Here is a 19,591-nt window from a genome sequence, read left to right on the forward strand (position 1 = left end):
GGCTGTACAAGCAATGATCACACGCACGGCACAGCGGACACACCAGGAACCGCGGTGTTGGCCGTCGAATGGCGCTAGCTGCGCAGCATTTGTGCACCGCCGCCGTCAGTGTCAGCCAGTTTTCCGTGGCATACGGAGCTCCATCGCAGTCTTTAACACTGGTAGCATGCCGCGACAGCGTGGACGTGAACCGTATGTGCAGTTGACGGACTTTGAGCGAGGGCGTATAGTGGGCATGCGGGAGGCCGGGTGGACGTACCGCCGAATTGCTCAACACGTGGGGCGTGAGGTCTCCACAGTACATCGATGTTGTCGCCAGTGGTCGGCGGAAGATGCACGTGCCCGTCGACCTGGGACCGGACCGAAGCGACGCACGGATGCACGCCAAGACCGTAGGATCCTACGCAGTGCCGTAGAGGACCGCACCGCCACTTCCCAGCAAATTAGGGACACTGTTGCTCCTGGGGTATCGGCGAGGACCATTCGCAACCGTCTCCATGAAGCTGGGCTACGGTCCCGCACACCGTTAGGCCGTCTTCCGCTCACGCCCCAACATCGTGCAGCCCGCCTCCAGTGGTGTCGCGACAGGCGTGAATGGAGGGACGAATGGAGACGTGTCGTCTTCAGCGATGAGAGTCGCTTCTGCCTTGGTGCCAATGATGGTCGTATGCGTGTTTGGCGCCGTGCAGGTGAGCGCCACAATCAGGACTGCATACGACCGAGGCACACAGGGCCAACACCCGGCATCATGGTGTGGGGAGCGATCTCCTACACTGGCCGTACACCACTGGTGATCGTCGAGGGGACACTCAATAGTGCACGGTACATCCAAACCGTCATCGAACCCATCGTTCTACCATTCCTAGACCGGCAAGGGAACTTGCTGTTCCAACAGGACAATGCACGTCCGCATGTATCCCGTGCCACCCAACGTGCTCTAGAAGGTGTAATTCAACTACCCTGGCCAGCAAGATCTCCGGATCTGTCCCCCATTGAGCATGTTTGGGACTGGATGAAGCGTCGTCTCACGCGGTCTGCACGTCCAGCACGAACGCTGGTCCAATTGAGGCGCCAGGTGGAAATGGCATGGCAAGCCGTTCCACAGGACTACATCCAGCATCTCTACGATCGTCTCCATGGGAGAATAGCAGCCTGCATTGCTGCGAAAGGTGGATATACACTGTACTAGTGCCGACATTGTGCATGCTCTGTTGCCTGTGTCTATGTGCCTGTGGTTCTGTCAGTGTGATCATGTGATGTATCTGACCCCAGGAATGTGTCAATAAAGTTTCCCCTTCCTGGGACAATGACTTCACGGTGTTCTTATTTCAATTTCCAGGAGTGTATATGCAGAAGACCTCGTAATGCCAAGATATTTGACGGGACAGGAGCCGGAAAAAGAAAAATCAGTACAGCAAATTGTTATGATATACGTGTTCCTGTTACTATCTATGAATCAATAATTTTCTTAATTTACAAGTATGTGAAGAGTGAAAAGGTACTTTATGCACATACATGATACGGTATATGATAGTTCTTTATTGTGACCAATTTATATTTTTTAGTGAGGACATTACGCATTGCTAACCAATTACCGGGAAACGTAAAGACTATGCAAGAATGTGGAAGAGAGTAATATAAATAACTGATGGAACATACATGAGAATTCTGCCGATCGCAGCATCGAAAGAGCCCCGGATCTCGACGACCCGTTGTACGCATTTCTACGTGGAACCTGTGAGTTTACCGTTGGACATCCGTGGATACTTTCTGATGTGTCCACTTCAATGATGTCCAATGGCAACACTAGCATGCAGAAAGGTAGCAGCATTGTTAATTCACTGAAATATACACAAAAAGAATAATATGATTCTGGGACCTACAACTTCTCTGTGGTACCAGTATTTTGAGCAGTTTGTGTCAGTTGCACTTTCTGATGACATTTATGACGGCTCCACAGCACCAAGTTTCCCCTTTGACCGCAGTGATGCACGTAAATGTGATCTATAAATGGTTCAAATGGCTCTGAGTACTATGGGACTTAACTTCTGAGGTCATCAGTCCCCTAGAACTTAGAACTACTTAATCCTAACTAACCTAAGGACATCACACATATCCATGCCCGAGGCAGGATTCGAACCTGCAGCCGTAGCGGTCGCGCGGTTCCAGACTGTAGCGCCTAGAACCGCTAGGCCACACCGGTCGGCTAAATGTGATCTACAACATGGCTATGAAGCATTGACAGTAGAGGTTAAATTAATCACACCAAGAGGAAAACGAACAGACTGACGACACGCAGTATTCAAACGTTAGAAAAAATTTGAATATGACAAGAAACTTAGATCATTCATGGTAGGTATGCAAATGGTACAATTAAAGAGAGAGGCATCTCGTTGGTTGTATGAGGTATACATAAAGAAAATGATGTTGCAGAAGTAAAATTAACGTAGTCTTTACTGAAACTATGTCCATGTATAAGAACAACATGCAAGCTGACGTTCATAATTCCTTTGTTCACTGGTATTTTCTATATTTGTGTAGTTCCTAAACGCGGCGTCAGAAGCGCTTTTGCTGAATCCTTTTTTTTGTTTTTGAAGTCTGGTTCATGCAAGGAAAAGAGTTTTTATCTAATGAAATATTTATTCAAATAGTTTTCGTAACAGTGTAAAGACATTATGAAATTGATCCGCATTTCGCGAATCCGGAATGACGTCATCTATCTAGGAAAGACACACACACCGATCGTTAACTACATAAGAATTCGAATCATCATCCTAGGCAGGAGAGAGGAGTCATAAAAACTTTAGTGGACAGAGCTAATAACATCTGTGAGCCAATTTACTTACAAGATGAATTAAGCCATTTGCGAACAGCTTTCAAGAGAAATGGGTACACTGACAAGGAATTAGATCGAGCACTCCACCCTAAAAGAAAAGTGTCCGAAAATACACAACAACAACAACCGTCGGCTGGAAATGTTTTTCTTCCATTTATTCATGACATCACGGACCGCATTGGTAAAGTTTTGGTCAAGTTTCAAGTCTAGACAATCTTTCGACCTAGCAAGAAAATTAGTAAAAGTTTAGGATCGGTGAAAGACGCACGACACCCCTTAGCTACCCCAGGTGTGTATAAAATTCCGTGTAGCTGTAGCATGGTTTATATTGGAACAACTAAAAGGAGTGTTAATACCCGCCTAACGGAACACAAAAGGAACTGTAGATTGGGACAGATTGACAAATCAGCTGTAGCAGAACACGTTTTCAAAAACGGTGATCACGAAATAAAATTTAGTGGGACAAACGTGATAGGACCTGACATTATTATACTCGCATGTATAGAGAAGCTATAGAGATCTACAAGCACGGAAATAATTTTAATAGAAAATAAGAACGATTAGAAGTAGACAAGATATGGCGGTCGACTTTGTACCAACGAAGTGACAATCGATTACCTGTAATCGAGAAAGATGGCACTAGCCAGAGATAGTTTTAAAGTCGAAAGCACGTGACGAGTGGTGGCGCCATCTAAGCGCTCTATGTAAGCGGGACCACCAGCGCCTAGCAGCTAGTCGCCGCCTCACCTCAGAAGATGTTGCCCACAGTAGGCAACGAAACATCAGGAAGGAGAAGAAGTTTTATATATGGACTACGGCAATTCAGCCTGGAACTTTTAAATAATGATGACGTCATCTGTTCATGACAAATGAAAATTTGTGCCGGACCGGGACTCGAATATGGATTTTCTGCTTATCGCCAGCGGTCACCTTAACCACTTCGGCTATCCGAGGGCGCCTCCAGGACCGACCCAAACTTCCATATTTCACAACCATTACGCTCGCACATTTCATGATACCTGCACAGGTAGGGACTAATATTTTATCGTCATTTTAGCCCGTCGAGATACGGATACAGCATGACATTTCAACCATCCATATGCGGCTGAATAGTTCACTAAACGTGCAATGGTTGTTGTGAGTCCTGACTGGTTAATATGAGACAAGGCCCTACACTTCTCTCCTAAATCCCATAGACAAAAGAAATAAATGCATGCAACGATAGCGCTATGAACCAGCACAACCGTGCAGTAACGAATTTCACTCAATGTGCCTTTTCTTTAACCTAACAAAAAAGCAACTGGATACTCTAGGATGGAGAGGAATATGGAAGAGAGCAAATGATAATTAGTATACAATTGTCTAAACATTTATTACAGAAATTCAGTTACAGAAGCTTAACATTATTCGCTACCCATGCTTAAAATCAGAGCCGGCTGGTGTGTCCGCGCGGTTCTAGGCGCTTCAGTCTGGAACCGCGCGACCGCTACGGTCGCAGGTTGGAATCCTGCCTCGGGCATGGATGTGTGTCTTGTCCATAGGTTAGTTAGGTTTAAGTAGTTCTAAGTTTTAGGGGACTGATGACCTCAGATGTAGTCCCATAGTGCTCAGAGCCATTTTAACCATTTTTTTTTTTTAATCAGAAACCTAGTATAGTACATTGGTTGCGAGAATTGGACTCATTTGACCCTGGAGATTTGTTTTCAGGTTTGTGATGTTGTGACAGGGAACCGGACATGCACATTACCAAAACCCTAACCGCTTTTGAGAAACCAAAGAGAATAGTCTGTACCAGACGCTCCACTGACTTTATTATATGACTACGTAGGTGGTTCGTGGTTAACACAAGATCCAAGTGCCCGATCTAAAATTTCACACGAAATACACTCCTGGAAATTGAAATAAGAACACCGTGAATTCATTGTCCCAGGAAGGGGAAACTTTATTGACACATTCCTGGGGTCAGATACATCACATGATCACACTGACAGAACCACAGGCACATAGACACAGGCAACAGAGCATGCACAATGTCGGCACTAGTACAGTGTATATCCACCTTTCGCAGCAATGCAGGCTGCTATTCTCCCATGGAGACGATCGTAGAGATGCTGGATGTAGTCCTGTGGAACGGCTTGCCATGCCATTTCCACCTGGCGCCTCAATTGGACCAGCGTTCGTGCTGGACGTGCAGACCGCGTGAGACGACGCTTCATCCAGTCCCAAACATGCTCAATGGGGGACAGATCCGGAGATCTTGCTGGCCAGGGTAGTTGAATTACACCTTCTAGAGCACGTTGGGTGGCACGGGATACATGCGGACGTGCATTGTCCTGTTGGAACAGCAAGTTCCCTTGCCGGTCTAGGAATGGTAGAACGATGGGTTCGATGACGGTTTGGATGTACCGTGCACTATTGAGTGTCCCCTCGACGATCACCAGTGGTGTACGGCCAGTGTAGGAGATCGCTCCCCACACCATGATGCCGGGTGTTGGCCCTGTGTGCCTCGGTCGTATGCAGTCCTGATTGTGGCGCTCACCTGCACGGCGCCAAACACGCATACGACCATCATTGGCACCAAGGCAGAAGCGACTCTCATCGCTGAAGACGACACGTCTCCATTCGTCCCTCCATTCACGCCTGTCGCGACACCACTGGAGGCGGGCTGCACGATGTTGGGGCGTGAGCGGAAGACGGCCTAACGGTGTGCGGGACCGTAGCCCAGCTTCATGGAGACGGTTGCGAATGGTCCTCGCCGATACCCCAGGAGCAACAGTGTCCCTAATTTGCTGGGAAGTGGCGGTGCGGTCCTCTACGGCACTGCGTAGGATCCTACGGTCTTGGCGTGCATCCGTGCGTCGCTTCGGTCCGGTCCCAGGTCGACGGGCACGTGCATCTTCCGCCGACCACTGGCGACAACATCGATGTACTGTGGAGACCTCACGCCCCACGTGTTGAGCAATTCGGCGGTACGTCCACCCGGCCTCCCGCATGCCCACTATACGCCCTCGCTCAAAGTCCGTCAACTGCACATACGGTTCACGTCCACGCTGTCGCGGCATGCTACCAGTGTTAAAGACTGCGATGGAGCTCCGTATGCCACGGAAAACTGGCTGACACTGACGGCGGCGGTGCACAAATGCTGCGCAGCTAGCGCCATTCGACGGCCAACACCGCGGTTCCTGGTGTGTCCGCTGTGCCGTGCGTGTGATCATTGCTTGTACAGCCCTCTCGCAGTGTCCGGAGCAAGTATGGTGGGTCTGACACACCGGTGTCAATGTGTTCTTTTTTCCATTTCCAGGAGTGTATTTAAAATACACCATCGATAGTCACAAAGAATGTAGTAAATCACTGCCTAGCCCTGCTGTCGCTGATGCTTTCAGGTTTGTACGCGAGGTAACGCAAATTTCAACGCGAATTAACACTTGTTCTTGTAGGAACGTCAGTAGTCACCGAAGCCTGGAACAAGAGTGCCCTCTTGCCAAGAACTTAACAGCCCTCGCTGGGCGCTAAGTCCGGAGCAAAAATGTTGTGGTGCAGGCGATCTCCGCCCACCTCCGACGCCCACTACACAATGAAACACTAATTTTATCCTCGAACTCTTCCATTTGGTCCGTGTTTGCATACAAAAACAACAATATGGGAACTGTGAGTCTGCCTTGATGCAAAACACTTTTGTTATTTTTTTTATTCCCCACATTAGTTTCAGCGATATTTGTCGTTGTTTTTACAACGAAACACGCTAAGCCAAACAGAGGGACTGTAAAGAAAGCACAGGATGCTTACGGCCTCAGTGCCTTGAGGACAGAGGACTTTCAAGGAGATTTTGGGAACTTCCTCGGGCTATCTCCCCGACGACAATCAAAAGCCTTAATTCTGAAAACGGTGCGAAAACGCGTCGCCGTCTTTGTATACCGCACCTAGGCAAGTCTCAAGAAAGCCAACGAATTTCCCTTGTCTCTGGTGTGGAGGAAAAGAAGAAAGGAATCGCCTCAAACTAGGCAATTTACTGTTTTCTTGAAGATATAATATGTACCATAGAAAATGCTGTACACTGATGATGTGATGCTTGCGGCGGATACGAGCAAATACCTTGAAACACAAGTCTAAACATGGCATGATGGTCTGCAAAGGTTTGACCACTGTTTAAACATCCACAAAACGGAGTACTTCGAAACGATTCTACCTCCTGGAAATATACGAATTAATAGCACTCTTCTCAGCAGGGCGCATACATTTCGACACCCAGGTTCTCGATTATAGAGTGACGGATATGTCAGTGAGGATGTGCGAGCAAGAATCAAAGCGATCTGGAAGCGATTCAGAGATGTTACTGGCGTTCCTTGTGATAAGAATATGCCTATCCGCGGTTCTAGGCGCTTCAGTCCGGAACCGCGCGACTGCTACGGTCGCAGGTTCGAATCCTGCCTCGGGCATGGATGTGTGTGATGTACTTAGGTTAGTTAGGTTTAAGTAGTTCTAAGTCTGGTGGACTGATGACCTCAGATGTTAAGTCCCATAGTGCTCAGTCATATGCCTGTCCGCCTACAATCAAAGATATATTGCACAGTGGTGTGGCCAGTTGCATTATACATTACCGAGTGCTGCTTGCATCTAGAAGTTTTGAGTATTCTCCGCATATCATGTAAATAGCAATACTGAGAAGATCATTAAGCATTTCTCTGCTCAACCATATTAACAACAGAACGAATCGACGACTAACTAGAGTGACTAGAGTCAATAATGAGAAGCAAGAATGAAAACTTTGTTGGTGTGGACACATCATACCGGCATTGTTCAACTCACAAATCAGCTCAGCCCATCATCCTTCTGTAGAAGGCCAGAAACAGGGTGGAAGACCTAAAATACAATGTCTGGACGTTATAAATGAAGATGTTAGATCAAGTAGCCTAAATCCACGGGAGGTGTTATATCGTAAGAAATAGCGTGTTACAATGGGACGGCGCTAGGAAGCAGAAGAAGAAGAAGTGTAGTGAAAACAAAAACTTAAAATATCATTGTAATTCTTTTCATTAGTTGGTGCCCTATTTGTACCACCGTACTCCGCTGTGAAAAATCTTTATTATCTTGACGTCATAAGGTTCATCAAGTTTTTCAACTACAGTACCTATGAGGATAAGTTCCATCTCATTCCACACAACATCAAAAACGCAAGTTTGACAACATACTTGAATAAAAAAGTTGTATTATTGACATAATAGATCTTCTGAACAATGTTTAAACTCTATATGCTGAGTTCTGCTGTCCATTTCGTGCTTTGACATAATGTCTAGTGAGACAGAATGTCATGTACGTGTCCACACTGATACAGTAATTGCAAATATTCACGTATCTCATGATGATTGGTTGTAACGAAAATTGGTAACAATAATAATGATTTTCGTAGCAGTTAACTGTGTTACCACATGATATAATTCACCGTGTTTATGAACGAATTTGGTATGATTTGTAATGTCACATATGAAATTCTTCATTATCTGGGTAGAACCTGAACTAATAGAGCCCAATCAGGCCCTTCGATGCACACGTATCATAACTAGCGTGACGAGTAGTTAAAAAAAGTAACGAATAGTAAAAGGAAACACAAAAAGTTGGTAACTGTAGTGAGATTAAGAAGCTCATCAATAAAAGCAAGGAAACAAATTTGATAAGAAGTACGTTTACATGTTTTTGCGTAATTGCGTATTGAAATGTTGAGAGCACAGCCTATTTTTTAGGGTGATTAAATAAGAGAGGAAGGTTTAACTAATTATAAGTTCTTCAATATTAGTTATAAGAGATCTAGCATAACAGAATGTTGATCTCCAAACATAATGTCACCATTCGGGAAAGACATCGAGAAGGAAGGTACATACACGGAAAGCCACTGTTCGGTGGATGGTGGAAGACAGTTTCCTCCATATCTGCGACAGAATGTGGGAAAAATGAATGCTGCCATGCCTCAGCAAGTGCATTTACCCATTTATAACGGCGCTCCCGCGAAAGAAGCGAAACAGTTTTACAATCTATCACGAATAATGCTTATTAGAACTTCCCCGATAGCGTTGATTGAAAAGAATGTCGCATGTCCTACAATTTTATTAAAATTTATATATAGCTTATTTATGACTGTAGCTTAGTAAGTTTTCAGAGCACCTATCTAACACTTTCGTATTGTGGTGATAAGTCAGTATGATTGCACGTAAGTGCTGTGACTTCGTAGTATCAATTTAGCAATCACTTCTTAGTTATGCTGCTAGTAATAACTCAACGGCTGCACACAGTCCCACGATGTCTCTAAATTCCGTTCGTCTCCTCCCCTAATCCTACTTGATGTGAATCCCAAATAACTGCACAGTAGTCAAGAACATGTCATGCTTCCAGCTGAAATACGCTACTCAGAGTCCTCCCAATAGACCTAAGTTTTCTATTCCCCCCCCCCCCCCCCGATCCCACAGCATTTAATTTTATGTTTATGTCACTTCAAGTTACTTTCGAACATTACTCTAAGACATTTAACTGGCTTTTTTCAGTAACTGAACTCAAAATCTACTACATAATTATTCGACTGATGTGTATTATCTTGCGTTTATCCAGATTTAATGCCGGCTACCATTCATTACACGAAGTAGATATTCTAAGTGGTTCGGAATTTCACTTCAGCTACACAGCGGTAAACATACCACAAGTATCTATAGCAAAAGTCTGAAAACGCTTATACATAGCCAACTCATGAAATTACTAACAGTTCTTAGCAGTGCATTTCGAACTATAGTGCCAGAAAGAAAGGTGAAAAGGTGAAGCACTCAGAATGGAGGAGGAAGCGAAATGAAATTTCACGGACTGAAAAGGTATTTGACGTTATTTCAACGATTACAAAATCGAGTCATATTTGCAAAGAACTTGGCAGTATGAGTCCATTTATCGGTATGATGTCTCATCCCCTCTATCCCGGATGCATGCACTTCTTCGGTTGTGAAAGGTATCCTAAAGCCTTTGTATCTCTCTTAAGTCAAGCCAGTGTGCGATTTGTGGTTTTACCAGTGGGGGGGGGGGATGTCTTAGGGGGTTAGTATAATTATATATGTTACTAGCTTGGACCGTGGCGTTACCCATGGTTAAATAGTTATTTATAAATAGATTTTAATGCCGAAACTCACTATTCACGTGTATGCACTATCAGAAAAGCCATCCCTTGTTGTATCTTTAAAAGTACATTATAGGTAAAGCTTATTTACAAAATCATCTGCATACAGGTATACGAGGGGAATTCAAAAAGTAAAGGCACATTTGTGAAAAGCTGTACTTATTCTGATGATAGAAAACTGAAACATGTGTTATTTTTCTACGTAACCTCCCTGAACTTCAATGCAGTTTTCCCGACGTTTTGCCAGTTTTTTTTTTTTTTTATTTCATCAGATAATACGTACATCGGTTGCATCTGTATCCAATTTTGCACGGCAGCAATGAGGTCTTCACCACTTTCAAATCTTCTTCCCTGTATTGCTTCCGTTAAGGGTCCAAACATGGGAAAATCGCTTGGAGCCAGATCTGGACTGTATGGTGGATGTTCCAGCACCTCGAATCTCAACTCCTTTATTGCGTCGGCTGTCCGTTTGGCAGAATGTGGGCGAGCGTTATCTTGCTGCAGGATGACACCTCTTCACAGTTTTCCACGACGTTTGGATCTGATTGCAGGTTTTCGTTTCGTACGCAACACATCATATCCACCATACAATACAGACCTGGCTCTAAAGCCTCGTTTACACTGGGGCGACGTCTTGCAACATTGTGGCATGCTACGGAAATGTGGCGTGCGTCGTCTTGTCATTTAGTTCTACTTGTTTTGAAATGCTTAACTACTACATAACACTTTTTCAAAATTCATAAGCAAACATATTAATAGTATTAATAGTAAACTTTTAGTGTTCGGCTCCACAAATTTAAATTATATGTAAAGTTTTACTCCAGTGCGTGGGAAATAAACATCCCAGGTTGGAATGCATAAACTAAAACCAGAGGAGGGGATGGTCTGATGCAGAGGGGGAGAAATCCCCCCCATCCCCCCCTGCAAATCGCACACTGTCAAGCTGACAAACAGCTGTAACTAGTCCTCGATATCCCGAATACTGGCAGCACTGTGCCCCACATTTTCAGTCGGGGACAGACCTGCGGATCTTGCTGACCACGATATTACCTCAACATCAGGCAGACAGTTATTAGAGACCCGTGCCTTATGTGTACGAGCATTGTGCTCTTGAAAAATGGGACCACGATACTGTTCCATGAGAGGCAACACACGAGGACGCTGAGAGTCCGTGACGTACCGTACGGTGTGTCGTCAGTGTTCCTCAGTCGCTAACAGCCTTGACCTGAAGTCTTATCCGATGGCTCCTCACACCATGACAACAGGAGTAACACCGTTGTAACTCTCCAAAACATTGGGAGAATGGGACCTCTCCCTAGGTCGCCGCCGTATTCGCCGACGATGGTCATCCGTGGTACTGCAGAACTGCAATTCATCGCTGAACACAAACCGATGTCATTCCTCAGTTGTCCATGCTGCTGATAGCATCCGGCCAGATGTTACGATGTGCTTGGTGCACAATACGGCGATTTTCCATTGCAGTGGTCAGACGTGGTCGGCTGGGGACGACGTATATGCTAGCCCTCACATTCCCATATCTGAATACTGCACGATTCGACCATCTGGCCAAACTGAGGCTGACGATGAGGCACCCTTTCAACCTTTGTCAGGTGCTGATAATACTGTCTCGCACGAGTACGGAGTATCTCCAGGTCCTTATAGTGATCACGCAACGTCTGACGTAGTTCACGCCTCACGGTAAACACCAACAACACTAAAGCATTCTGGTGGCCGTTCTATTTGTCACAGGGAACTGCAGTATTAGTCATATACATACCCGCCGATGTTGTGTACATTTACTAAGTTGCAATGAAATACGATCATGTCCTCTAGGTGCTTCAATTTTTTGGTCAGACAGTGTAAATGTGACAAGAATACTTCACATTCAGTGTTTTTGTCGCTCTCGCTTCATGTAGCGAAACGATCTCGAGGCAAGTTTATGGTAATCTGGACTGTTTCCTTTTCACTTTGCCTTTTATTTCGCGGAATGATTTCACGATCTGTCCTGTCGCTTGAGTACTCTAGACTTTGTTTCCCTTTCAGGCTGAATTTCGACTCTGCAGGTAAGTAGACGGTTTGGTAATGTTATGTTCTAGTAGTGTTGAGCCGTGTGTCGGCTCTCAACATATATCGCGCTGTAAAGATTGTTCTGAGTCCTTCCATTCCACCGTTAATTGATTCTTTCATATTCATCGTTATGCTGCGTAAATTCTGTTGAGATTCCCCTCTGGCGACGTGTCTGGTCTTATCGATCTTCGAGTCGTTGCTTCCTGTTAGCCTCGTGTAAGGGAATAAGATCTTTGGGGGGATGGCCGGTTGGTTGCCTAGTGGTGACGAGTCGGTCGGTCGGGTTTTAAAATCGGGAATTAGAGAATGTCCCACGATTAGACCGCGGCGTGGCGTGGCGGTGGAGAGTTGGCTGTTGTTCCGAGAAGCCGCGTGGTCTATCCTGGCGGTGCGAGACGAGTGGGACGAGTTGACGGGACAAGGCTGTAAGCTCTTGCTGTGAGCACCCGGGGGCCACGGCTGTGGTTCCGAGTCACTACTTGGTGGGAGCGGCAACGGACGTCTTTAAATTTTTCGTCTGGAGGCGGGAATGATGGACTAGTAACTCGCCTAACCAGAGGAGTGGTATTTCGCCGCCGTGGGTGCAGAGAAGACGAGGGCTCCGGTGACAAATCGCGTGGCTGCGTGACTGTGCCCAATTGGGTACGCTGGCGACGTGTACACGGTCGGGTGTGAGAAACCTTTGCATCGGAGTTCACCTGCTGTTTCTCTGATAAACTGCAAGTTAAGATGGTTAAAGGTTTAGATGTTAATTGAAGAATTTTGGTTCGTGCAACCAGCGTCTTTTCTGCCTTGTGGCCTCCTGCGTTCGGGTTACCTGTCCCTGTCGCCGGTCTATTTATAGACAGTGATCTTTTCCGCTTCTTATTAGTACTGCCCGGTAGGAAGTGTATTTTTGGGCAGTGATTATCGTTTTAGATTACCGTTTTTTCTGCCTTGTGGCCTCCTGCGTTCGGATTTCCTGTCCCTGTCGCCGGTGTAATTAGAGACAGTGACCTTTTGGCTTCTTATTAGTACTGCCTGGGAGGAAGTGTATATTTGGGCAGGGATTATGGTTCTTGATTTGATTCCTCCTCCTCCCCTGGCCTCGCGTGAGGTCGATGTGATTGCTGAATGTGAGGCGTTGTGGGTCTGTTAGTCCGCTTCTAGCCTGAGCATCCTTCGGGAGACAATTGTGGCCGCCCTTACACCCGGTCGGTTAATTATTTCTATCCCAGGACATTTTGGTGGCAGAACATGGTATTAAAGTTGTTAGTTGTTGTAAAATGTTAAATTGTTGTATTTTACTATGATTGTTTTTTGGCGACTGATTAAAAAGGTTAAGTTTGCCTTTCATTGGTGGGTTTTTAAAATTACGTGGCTTTAAAATTGTTAGATATTGTAAAAGGTGAATGACTGTATCTTTACTTTGATTATTTTAATCTACTTGGCATCCTTTGAAAATGTTAGTTCTGCCTCCCTGTTAGCGAGTCCTTGTAATTTAATATCTTGTTGTGCCAAAGTTTAAAAGAAGTCGGCTCCCTACATGTTCGGTAGCGAAATTGTATGCAAATTGGTGGTTTTTTGTTTCATTACTTGGAAAGTTTTAATTTTGTTATTAAATGCTTTATCAAAGTTTGTTTTAAGTGAAATGGCTTGGCTATTAACGGTAAAGTAAAGTTTTTAATTTCATTACTTGGAAAATTTTGATTTGTTATCAAATGTTTTATCAAAGTCGGTTTTAAGTAAAATGGCTTGTCCGTTAGCTGTAAAGTAAATTGTTTTGAAAAGGCACACATGCCTACTAGCTTTTTTGGATCTGTTCCTGGTCAAGTGATAAAGAAATGACTTTTAATGGTTGAAGTAATCAATAAAGAAATTGTAAATTGCAACTCGAAAGTAACCAGCTAATTTTGGCTCCGATTCCCAACTGGGGGTTTTCCTTGATTAATCGTAACACCCGTCTCAAGTGTAAATTGTTCAACGTTCTCATTGAGCTCTCAGCTCCCAGGATTGCTGGGGCAGTATTTCGCGTTTGGCGCTTTGAATCTTCCAGTTTTACAGTATTTGCCACGAAATCTACTACAGTGAATACTTCTGCAGGGCCTATGACGGCCATAAGTTATGTTTATTTTAATGACTGCTGGGCACCAGACGTCTGAAGCAAACCATGCAGCAAATCCACCGGCAATATGATCAGTAGGCAGTGATCCATGTTGCCATGTTCGATAACTGTGTGACAGATGGCTCAGAAAACCATCACTGAGCGAAATCAGACAGATAGTAAGCTCACATCCAGCATGAGCAGCAGTTTTCAGTTGTTCGGTCTCCTCTCTTCTGTACTTTATGAGACACTAGTTTTCGTTCATTCTGCGTCATTCTTTAAAAGTAACACGTTATTTCGCCAACGATAGAAGTCGTTACTAGCCGTTCAGTCTTCTTTCTTCCTCCCAGTTCTCTTAATTTACACCTGAATCGATGTGAGGTCATGGTTGTACTTAACATAAAATCTAAAATGTCGGTACAGGGGCACTTAATACAAAAGAACTATTTAATGTGTTTCGAAGGTACATGGCTTCCTCATCAGAAGTGTGTACATACAATAATTTTCATTATACTGAATACTTTTACAAATATTGATCCACTGAAAGTCCCCAGAGTAATACCATCATTGCATAAAGGTTAAAAAGATAAAAACATACAAAAATCAGTAATAATTTCGTAGTCACTTCTCTAGGAATCGTGTTGTCTTCTTGGAACGTATGCCGTCAGCATCTGAACGTCATAAAAAATAAATCAATACGCTCAGTATGTGCCGATTTAGTTTTTATGATACAATAATGACTCATTTTGCATAGCTGGACATGTGTGAATTTATTCAGTGCAGTGGAGATTATTGTGTGTACATATTTCTGATATTGAAGGCATATACGTTAGAAATGCGTTAAATTAGTGCTTTTGCAATATGTGTGGGTGAGCCCATATTTTAGCTATCAATTTCCCCCTAGTTTATCGACGATCCTCTTTCGCTCGCATTGTTAGTTATATTTCGCCTAGATGCTCGAAAAGCACCTCAGTATTTGATTCCATCAGTTCGAGAACGTAATACACACTGATAGAAAAAAAATCGCTACACCAAGGAGTTGTGCGACATAAATGAAACTTGGTAGGCGTGTTTCTCCTTGTCTATGAAAATTTCACGCCAGTCGCATAGGAGTGGCGTTAGTAGTACCACTATGAGGATGCAAATCAGGATTGCTTTAAATCCATGCCGTAACTGTCGCGAGGCTTAGCTACCTTTGAGTTTGGACGTACCGAATTCGTGGTAGTCAAAATGCCTTCAAGGCGACAAAGATGCCACTATGAACACCTCACTGAGTTGAACGAGGTCGTGTAATAGGGCTACGGGAAGCTGCATTTTCTTTCTGCCATAGTTCAGAAAGTCTTGCCAGGAATATAGGCACTTTACAGTATTGGTGACAGAGGTGGTTACGAGAATGTACCGTCGCAAGAAGATTGGGCTCCGGACGGCCACTTGGCAATACCGAGAAGGCAGACCATCGTGTTCGGCGTATGCCTCTGGCGCATTGTACTGGATCTACAGCAGCTGTCACCACAGTGACACAACGAACTGTTGCAAATCGGTTACTTCAAGGACAGCTCCGAGCCAGACCCCCCTGTAGCGTGCATTCCTCAAACCTCCGTCATTTACGACTCCAGTGGAGTCAAGCGAGGAATCACTGGAGGGCAGGATGGTGTTTGGGCTCAAAATGGCCATCTGGCGGCAGTCTGAAGCTGGACAGTGATACTGTCCAGTCTGGTCTGCCCCCTGTGTGAAATGTTGGAACTCTAAGGGTAGCCTGGCCCCCACTGTGCGGGCCGAGTTTCCGCCGGCAGGTACACATTCTTTTGTCCCACTGCTGCCCCAGCCACAAAGCTGGGAGCTATACAGACTGGTTCGAGACTCTGGCTACCGCTCGTAGGCACCTCATTAATGATTTAGCATAGTACTCGCAGTTGGCGAGACATTGTGCAGTGTACTGAGACGGAATAAAGTGGTTTTAATATCCAATCTTGTTACGTCTTCTTATTTGTGCGACGGTGGAATCGATGGAGAGATCATAATCTCTCTGATCTCTACATCATCAACAAATGTACGTGGGAACCAGAGGCGTGTACAGGTGGATATCGGTTGTGTTTTGTGATGAAATCCGGTTCTGCCTCGGTGTCAGTGTTGGTTAGAAGGATGCCAGTTAAAGACCTACGACAAGCAAATCAGCGTGCTAGACGCACAAGACCTGCCCTGGAGTTATGGTCAGGGGTGTGATTTCGTTTGACAGCACTGCTATTTTTCAACAGGATAACACTTGCCTACATACCGCTGTTGTAGCCCAACATGCTCTACATGAATTATTTTTCTTGCGATTTATTTCCTTCAGCGTATTTTAAAGAATAAGACAAGTAAATAAATGAGACAGATTTCCTACTTTTTGTCTAAAATATTTTCAAACTGATTTTTAGATTATAATAATGTACTTTTAAAATACAAACAGGAAAATCAGGTCTACGTATACATTAAAGTTACAATTAAAACTATAAATAACACGTACACAACAAATAACTAGCTACTTGATTAGACATGTAATTGGTTCAAATGGCTCTGAGCACTATGGGACTCAACTGCTGAGGCCATTAGTCCCCTAGAACTTAGAACTAGTTAAACCGAACTAACCTAAGGACATCACAAACATCCATGCCCGAGGCAGGATTCGAACCTGCGACCGTAGCGGTCTTGCGGTTCCAGACTGCAGCGCCTGTAACCGCACGGCCACTTCGGCCGGCTAGACATGTAATTAAAATGTTTTCTTTTGGCGAGACTACTTTCTTTAAAACAATGTCCGCTTTCTTCAGTTCGTCTCGGGAAATCTCCACTAACTCGTACAATGAATGTACTGACAATCTCACGAAACTGGAAAATTTAACACTGTAATTTTTTAAATCGTTGTAGATTGTGTGAAGTAGTCCGTTTACGTCACTATCACAAACGAAGAAGCCAGAACTTCTTTCCTCGACTTTCTTTTTATTTCGAAGTCGCACACAAAGTCACTAGCTCTTGTACTGAACACAGCCTGTAGGGATTCCTCTTGCCACTCTGCTGACATCTTGTACTGCAGAGCCGAGCGCTACCAAGCAGACGTGCCGTAGCGCTTCAATCAATGTGAAGCACAGTTCCCATAAAAAATATGGAGGCAGTTACCATGAGCTATCCTACGCTTAGCAACATCAATAAATGCTCTGTCATAGCGTAACTCTAAACATGTCAAAATGGGTGCTTTGTCGAAACCAGCATCGTTAATTACGGAGTCCATGTAGCTCGGATTTTTAACGGTTCACATACACTGATGATCCAAACCATTATGACCGCTGCCCACCGAGAGATTTTATGCTCCCTGGTGGCGCTAGGGCACGCGACGCTGTAAGAGAAGTGTATGAGCGGAGCAGAGACAAATGGGGAATCATTCTAGCTACGATAAGTGTCGCTAATGTGGATATCCCCCGATTTAAGCGACTTTGACAAAAGCCAGATTCTCGTGGCCCAGTGCCTAGGAACTTGCATCTCGCAAACGGCGAAGCTGGTCGACTTTTGACGTGCTACTGTCGCGAGCATGCGAGGAAAGTGGTTGAAGAATGCCGAAAGAATGTAGGTCTCTAGAAGATCGTAGCGTTCCAAAGGATTGGAAAAGGGCACAGGTCATCCCCGTTTTCAAGAATGGACGTCGAACAGCTGTGGAGAACTATAGACATATGTCTCTAACGTCGATCAGTTGTAGAATTTTGGAACACGTATTATGTACAGGGTGTTTCAAAAATGACCGGTATATTTGAAACGGCAATAAAAACTAAACGAGCAGCGATAGAAATACACCGTTTGTTGCAATATGCTTGGGACAACAGTACATTTTCAGGCGGACAAACTTTCGAAATTACAGTAGTTACAATTTTCAACAACAGATGGCGCTGCAAGTGATGTGAAAGATATAGAAGACAACGCAGTCTGTGGGTGCGCCATTCTGTACGTCGTCTTTCTGCTGTAAGCGTGTGCTGTTCACAACGTGCAAGTGTGCTGTGGACAACATGGTTTATTCCTTAGAACAGAGGATTTTTCTGGTGTTGGAATTCCACCGCCTAGAACACAGTGTTGTTGCAACAAGACGAAGTTTTCAACGGAGGTTTAATGTAACCAAAGGACCGAAAAGCGATACAATAAAGGATCTGTTTGAAAAATTTCAACGGACTGGGAACGTGACGGATGAACGTGCTGGAAAGGTAGGGCGACCGCGTACGGCAACCACAGAGGGCAACGCGCAGCTAGTGAAGCAGGTGATCCAACAGCGGCCTCGGGTTTCCGTTCGCCGTGTTGCAGCTGCGGTCCAAATGACGCCAACGTCCACGTATCGTCTCATGCGCCAGACTTTACACCTCTATCCATACAAAATTCAAACGCGGCAACCCCTCAGCGCCGCTACCATTGCTGCACGAGAGACATTCGCTAACGATATAGTGCACAGGATTGATGACGGCGATATGCATGTGGGCAGCATTTGGTTTACTGACGAAGCTTATTTTTACCTGGACGGCTTCGTCAATAAACAGAACTGGCGCATATGGGGAACCGAAAAGCCCCATGTTGCAGTCCCATCGTCCCTGCATCCTCAAAAAGTACTGGTCTGGGCCGCCATTTCTTCCAAAGGAATCATTGGCCCATTTTTCAGATCCGAAACGATTACTGCATCACGCTATCTGGACATTCTTCGTGAATTTGTGGCGGTACAAACTGCCTTAGACGACACTGCGAACACCTCGTGGTTTATGCAAGATGGTGCCCGGCCACATCGCACGACCGACGTCTTTAATTTCCTGAATGAATATTTCGATGATCGTGTGATTGCTTTGGGCTATCCGAAACATACAGGAGGCGGCGTGAATTGGCCTCCATATTCGCCAGACATGAACCCCTGTGACTTCTTTCTGTGGGGACACTTGAAAGACCAGGTGTACCGCCAGAATCCAGAAACAATTGAACAGCTGAAGCAGTACATCTCATCTGCATGTGAAGCCATTCCGCCAGACACGTTGTCAAAGGTTTCGGGTAATTTCATTCAGAGACTACGCCATATTATTGCTACGCATGGTGGATATGTGGAAAATATCGTACTATAGAGTTTCCCAGACCGCAGCGCCATCTGTTGTTGACAATTGTAACTACTGTAATTTCGAAAGTTTGTCTGCCTGAAAATGTACTGTTGTCCCAAGCATACTGCAACAAACGGTGTATTTCTATCGCTGCTGGTTTAGTTTTTATTGCCGTTTCAAATATACCGGTCATTTTTGAAACACCCTGTACAAGTATAATGACTTTTCTGGAGACTAGAAATCTACTCTGTAGGAATCAGCATGGGTTTCGAAAAAGACGATCGTGTGAAACCCAGCTCGTGCTATTCGTCCACGAGACTCAGAAGGCCATAGACACGGGTTCACAGGTAGATGTGTTTCTTGACTTC

General features: G+C 44.9%; 1 protein-coding gene across 1 annotated transcript in view; it reads right to left on the reverse strand.

Annotated features, from left to right (window-relative positions):
- Nucleotides 1–6,325: 6,325 nt before the first annotated feature.
- LOC126249465 (uncharacterized) overlaps nucleotides 6,326–19,591 on the reverse strand; it is a 129,230-nt gene continuing 115,964 nt past the window's right edge. Inside the window, exon 3 of the mRNA XM_049951120.1 lies at nucleotides 6,326–6,403. Coding sequence (XP_049807077.1) covers nucleotides 6,326–6,403 — 78 coding nt within the window. The remainder of the gene's footprint in view (nucleotides 6,404–19,591) is intronic.

Source organism: Schistocerca nitens, chromosome 3, assembly GCF_023898315.1.
Source record: "Schistocerca nitens isolate TAMUIC-IGC-003100 chromosome 3, iqSchNite1.1, whole genome shotgun sequence".
Taxonomy (NCBI): Eukaryota; Metazoa; Arthropoda; class Insecta; order Orthoptera; family Acrididae; genus Schistocerca; species Schistocerca nitens.